Raw genomic sequence first — 5,881 nt, 5'->3', positions numbered from 1 at the left:
GGGCTGGTCCTCCTACAGGAAAGCCCCCAACTTCCCGGCGGCACCAGTCTCGCCCCCAGCGCCTTGGCTTCCTGTGAACTGGGATGGTTCTCCGCGGGCTTCCAAGCAAGCGGGACCCGCAGGATGGAGATGGAGGTGGCCCTGGAGGGGCGGGGAGCAGCAGGGATGGAGCAGGTGGGAAAGGGGTTGCATCTAGGCTGCGGGGTCTCATCCGCCTCCTACTTACTTATTTATTTATTTTCCGAAGGTTCCTGGGAGGGGTGGCTACAGGGGCTGGGAGGAAGGGGCGGGAGGGCGGAGAGAGAGGAAGGGAGGGGTGCGAGCTCTGGGCGAAACGGCTCAGGAGAGCCGGCGGGGATCGGCGGGCGGGCGCAAGGCTCTGCTGGGCCTCGCCAGCGCGGACGGTAGGAGACCCCGCCAAGTCCGGAGTCGCCATGCAACGTAAGGCCCGGGTCGCCAGGGCTTCGCGAGAGCGCGAGGGGCGCGGCGGGAGCGGCTTTTGCCCGACGCGGGCTCCGCGGGTAACACGGCCGGGGCGCTGTCCGGGCCGCGGTGCTGAATCCGCGCTGCGCGGGCCTGTCCAGCCACCAGCTCTGTGCCGGGTGTCCTGGCCGCCCTGCCACCGCCGCCCGGGGTTGGGGGGCCAGGGCAGGCGGCAGATCCCCGGGCTCCACACCCAGGGCTACGGTTTTGCCCGACGCGGGACCCCGTCCTTCGTGGTTTCCTGGGGCTGAGGGAGGTCCCTCTCCGGCCCTCTCGCCGCTGCCAGGCCAGCCTGGGGCCGGAGGAGTCCGCCGTCAGTGAGGTGAGCGTGGTGCGGTGGTGCTATATTTCTGTATGTTCCAGTTCCTGCTCGTGGCTCTCTTCCCTCCGGAGACCTTTTCTAAAGTAACAGGGAGTCCTCACCTCACGAGCACCCTGCAAAGCCCCTCACAGACCTGTGGCTCCCTGCGTTTCCCCAGCCTGGTTCCCCCGGAGGCCTGCAGGCCCAGGGGAGCAGAAGCCAAGTGTCTCTGGGGGGAGGGCAAACTGCCTACTGTGAGCTCAGGCATCCACGTCTGAGCATGAGGACAGAGGGTCCATGTGTCCAGTCCACTCACAAGTACCCTCACGGCCGCCCAGAGACAGGGAGGGCAGCAGCGTTTACTCTGGTGGCCTGCAGACAGGGCCACGGGGCCGGGCAGCCACACCTGCAAGGAGCCCCTAGCCACCATGATGCTTAATTGTGCAAGTAATGAGGGCAACTGGGTGGTGGATGCCCCACGACCCACACGTGCCTGGCCTCCAGTGATGGTAAGGACCAGTTTTCCAGCCCAGCCTCTAAGAGAGCCCCTGGGGCAGGGGTTTCATTTGAGCTCAACGTGTGTCCTTCATGAACTGGAAACATTTTGCAGTTGAAGGTATCTGGCCTAATGGGATGGCCTGGGCACCTTCCTGCTTATGGGCATGTTTCTAAACCTAGTTTCAGTTGTCGTGAATTTCAACCATGTGCCGGGCTGTGGACTTCAGTCATGCACTCCCTGAACTTGGGGAGCTAGGCAGCCGCTCACGCTGGCCGGGGAAGAGGGTGTGCGGGGAAGGGGGTCTCCTGGCAGCCCCGGCCCCGGGAGCGGGGGGGGGGGGCGGGGAAGGTGAGGCCTCTCCCTCTCTGTGTGGTGCCCATGACCACTGGTGGCTCCTCTGCCCGCAGAGATCCCACTGTGTGCTGGCTGCGACCAGCACATCCTGGACCGCTTCATCCTCAAGGCTCTGGACCGTCACTGGCACAGCAGGTGCCTTAAGTGCAGTGACTGCCACACGCCGCTGGCCGAGCGCTGCTTCAGCCGCGGAGAGAGCGTCTACTGCAAGGACGACTTCTTCAAGTGAGCCTGGCTGCCGCCTGGGAGGGAAGGGCTGGCTGCAGGCTGCCACCCTGAGGGACTCCCCGGGCCCCCGCAATAACCAAGTCTGGAGCCCCGAAAGCCCCCATCCCCAAACCCCTCCTTTTCCCCAGGCAGGGCACTCTGGGGCCTCTCCGATGGCAGCTGGGCTAGCACATTAGCAATTTCTTAAAGTAATTAATTTTGTGAATCATCGAAGCAGTCGTTAAGAAGGTAACCCCAAGTTTGTAGCGCTCTATTGGACTGACTCCCTCTTCATCTTGATCTTGTTTTTGTCCTTCATGCTGGGGATGGGGCGCCTACCGGGATTCACATTCCCCTTCCAGCACAGAGGACCGCCGTGCTCCCCGGGGCCCCCGGGGCCCCTTCTCGGTAGTCTGTGCGGCTCTGCTGGAGCTGCCGGGCAGGCGACCAGGGGCAGGGCCCGGGGGGAGCCTCCCTCCAGAAAGCGCCCTGCGCGGAGGCGCCGCGTTAGCTGCTCTCCTATCCGCCCGCCGCGCTGAGCCGCGCCCTGTGCGTCCCGCAGGCGCTTCGGGACCAAGTGCGCCGCGTGCCAGCTGGGCATCCCGCCCACGCAGGTGGTGCGCCGCGCCCAGGACTTCGTGTACCACCTGCACTGCTTCGCCTGTGTCGTGTGCAAGCGGCAGCTGGCCACGGGAGACGAGTTCTACCTCATGGAGGACAGCCGGCTCGTGTGCAAGGCAGACTACGAGACCGCCAAGCAGCGAGGTCAGTGGGAGGGGGCGATGGTCCCCGGGATTGGCCCGGGCAGGCCCACCCTCCGCTTTCCTCGCCTGCAGAATGGGGCTAAGGCCAGGCCGGATCGGGCGCGGAGGGATCCTTCCCCTCCAGGGTCCTTTGCGAAGCGCTCACCACGGGGCGAGAAGTTAAGCGCCTTCCCACCCCCAGGCCCCGGAGCTAGAGTTGGCGGGAACAAGTATCAGACCCGCTCCGGGGAAGCCGGGGTCTGGGGTCTTAGTGGCCGCCGCCCTTGGGAGCGCAGGGCTGTTGGTCTGAATTATGTGGATTAACTTTCCGCGTCTGAATTATCTTCCTAAATCCTTGACCGTGAAGATCCGGCCCTACCCGCACCCTTGGAACAAAGAGGAACCCGAGGGGTGGGGGTGGGGGGCACTTGTCAGCGAGGGGCCGAGGCTGGAGGCGCCTGCGCCCCGATCCAGGGTCGCGGGGTCCCTAGAGAAGGCCGCCGCAGGGCCGCCCCTCGCAGGGCCCGGACGCCCCCCGCCGCGTTTGCGCCATCGCTCCCCGGCGCCCGCGTCCCGCGAAACCCGCTGGCCTCCGCGGCCGAGACGGGCTGTCGCGGCGGCGGCGGCGGCCTCTGTGGCCCCGACGTCCGCGCGCCCGGAGGGGGGTGGGACCGCTGGGCAGCAGTAGGAGCAGGCCCAGGCTCAGGCTCACGGCTCCCCGCGGTGCAGAGGCCGAGGCCACGGCCAAACGGCCGCGCACGACCATCACGGCCAAGCAGCTGGAGACGCTGAAGAGCGCCTACAACACCTCACCGAAGCCCGCGCGCCATGTGCGCGAGCAGCTCTCCTCTGAGACCGGCCTGGACATGCGCGTCGTGCAGGTCAGCGCCCAGCGCCCCCCGCCCGCCCTGCGAGCCGCTGGCCGACAAGGGCCGCCCCGGGTCCCGGGGCGCCGGCCACTCACCCGCCCCCGCCCCCAGGTGTGGTTCCAGAACCGCCGGGCCAAGGAAAAGAGGCTCAAGAAGGACGCGGGCAGGCAGCGCTGGGGCCAGTATTTCCGTAACATGAAGCGCGCCCGCGGCGGCTCGAAGTCGGACAAGGACAGCGTCCAGGAAGAGGGGCAGGACAGCGACGCCGAGGTCTCCTTCACCGGTATGGCGGGCGCGGGCGGCCACCTCACCCGCGGCGCCCAGAGCGGCAGCCCCGAATGGGGAAGAGCGTTGGGTTGATTGACCGTAGGGAGCCTGGAAATTTGAACGTCCTGGGTCCTGGCCTCTTTAGCGTCACCTATAAAGCACTCGTTTATAGACCCTGGTCCCCATCCCCAAGCCCTGTGGTTTGGCCACTGAGGACCACTGCTGTTCCTCTGGAGGGGGACAGAACCCCTGTGACCCGAGGGCCTGTCCCCCTGCAGGCTTTGTCCTGGTGGGAGGGTGTGGACGGTGTCTTTGCCCCCCGGCACTTGCAATGATTTTTAGGAAGGTGGCAGTGCAATTTGGGGGTGATGAAAAGTCCGAGCTGCTTGGAGCTGGGGGAGGGTCCTCTCCGGAACCCGATTATCTCCTCCCAAAGCAGGAAGACACCCCCCCCCCCTTAATGTCCATCCTCAGAGAGTTTGTGCAAGAGATGCTTTGGCAGCATTTGTGACCTTAAGCTGCTCACCTAGCCTCTCTGGGACTTAACTTGTCTGCATAATTGGGCAACCCTGGGATCGTACTGGAGCCCCGGGCGCTGACTGGACTATTCCTGGCCCTGATCCCACCAGGGGAGCCCACCATTCCTTAGGCATCAGGTGGGATTGAGCTGAACAGGCTCAGGGGTGGAAGGGGTGAGAGACTTGGGCTGAGCTGTCGTGTGACGTGGCGCAGGTCACCCCTGCAGGGGGCACTGAGCGGGGCCAGAGGTGGCGGACGGTGGGCACCGAGCAGTGCCCTCTGCTTCCGCCGCAGATGAGCCAGCCATGGTCGAAATGGGCCCTGCCAACGGCCTCTACGGCAGCCTGGGAGAGCCTGCCCCAGCCTTGGGCCGGCCCTCGGGGGCCCCAGGCAGCTTCCCGCTGGAGCACGGAGGCCTGGCCGGCCCGGAGCAGTACCGAGAGCTGCGCCCCGGCAGCCCCTACGGCGTCCCCCCATCCCCTGCTGCCCTGCAGAGCCTCCCTGGCCCCCAGCCCCTCCTCTCCAGCTTGGTGTACCCGGATGCCGGCTTGGGGCTCCTGCCCTCGGGAGCCCCAGGTGGGCCCCCACCCATGAGGGTGCTGGCAGGGAACGGACCCAGCTCTGACCTCTCCACGGGGAGCAGCGGGGGCTACCCCGACTTCCCTGCCAGCCCCGCCTCCTGGCTGGACGAGGTGGACCACGCTCAGTTCTGACTGAGACCCTCGGCTCCACCGAGCACCGGACACGAGGGGTCTGGGCAGCAGCACGGCCCCTGGCTGGGGGTGGTCTGGAGCTGAGCTCTCCTGTCCCCAAAGCCCTGGACCCCTGCAGGACGCAGTGCCACCGGCGGGGGACAGGATGAGGACTTAGGGAGGGCTCGTTTCTGCGGAGTGCCCCCCCCCCGCAGCCCCCTCCCCTAGGCAGAGGGACTCTCCAGGCTCCTGTCTGAGAAGCTCCTCCTGGGACAGGGGGCCAGCCCACCTGGTGGCCACTCAGCAAGCCTTGTTTTGTAAGCAGATCTCTCCCTTTATCGACCAATTAACCGAGTGCTTGCTGCAGTTTCCAAACAGGAAGTGTCACACACACACACACCCAAGGCCAGGCCTTCACTCTGCTCTGGGGCCTCTGCCCCGACCAGCACAGCCCTCAGGCCGGAAGATGCTTTAATTTCTAAAATTAAAAAGAAAAAACATACTAATTGTGCTTTCATTTCCCAGGCTCCGTATGTCTGAGTTCTGTAGCCCCCTGCCCCCCCCCACCTTTAGGTCAGAGATTGGCCTGTCTGGCCAGGCAGGAGGCCACGCCTGTGTCCTTCCTGGTCCCTCTGGGGGCCTCCCAGCCACCAACTCCTACCTTCCCCAGGAACCTCCTTACCCCTCTCCCCTGGGGCAACTGGCTCTAGATATTCCCGTACTTCTGGGCTCCACTACCCTGGGGTGGGGGGAGATGGACTCCTTAAGCTCCTAAGGAGCTCCCTACCAGTCACAGCCGCCCCCAGGCCCTCAGCGTCCAGGCTAAGCCCAGGCCCCCGATTTCCGTTGCCAAACAGCCCCCAGTTCCCCCTCTCCACGGGCTCCAACTGCCAGAGGATTGGACGCCCCGCTGGAGAAGGCTGGAGCAGGGGCTCCGCCGAGCCCGC

General features: G+C 65.7%; 1 protein-coding gene across 1 annotated transcript; it reads left to right on the top strand.

Annotated features, from left to right (window-relative positions):
* The first annotated feature begins 1,212 nt into the window (after window positions 1-1,212).
* Window positions 1,213-5,480, top strand: LHX3 (LIM homeobox 3). Its single transcript, XM_024762421.1, has 6 exons — window positions 1,213-1,231; window positions 1,691-1,862; window positions 2,407-2,609; window positions 3,317-3,468; window positions 3,568-3,739; window positions 4,537-5,480. Exons 1-6 carry the CDS (start codon window positions 1,213-1,215, stop codon window positions 4,953-4,955), a joined length of 1,137 nt encoding a protein of 378 aa, XP_024618189.1. The 3' UTR covers window positions 4,956-5,480.
* The last annotated feature ends 401 nt before the right edge of the window (window positions 5,481-5,881 follow it).

This window comes from Neophocaena asiaeorientalis, unplaced genomic scaffold (genome assembly GCF_003031525.2).
Source record: "Neophocaena asiaeorientalis asiaeorientalis breed wild unplaced genomic scaffold, Neophocaena_asiaeorientalis_V1.1 scaffold78, whole genome shotgun sequence".
NCBI lineage: Eukaryota > Metazoa > Chordata > Mammalia > Artiodactyla > Phocoenidae > Neophocaena > Neophocaena asiaeorientalis.
Note: the sequence above shows the minus strand (reverse complement) of the source record. Positions and strands in the feature narration are given on the sequence as shown.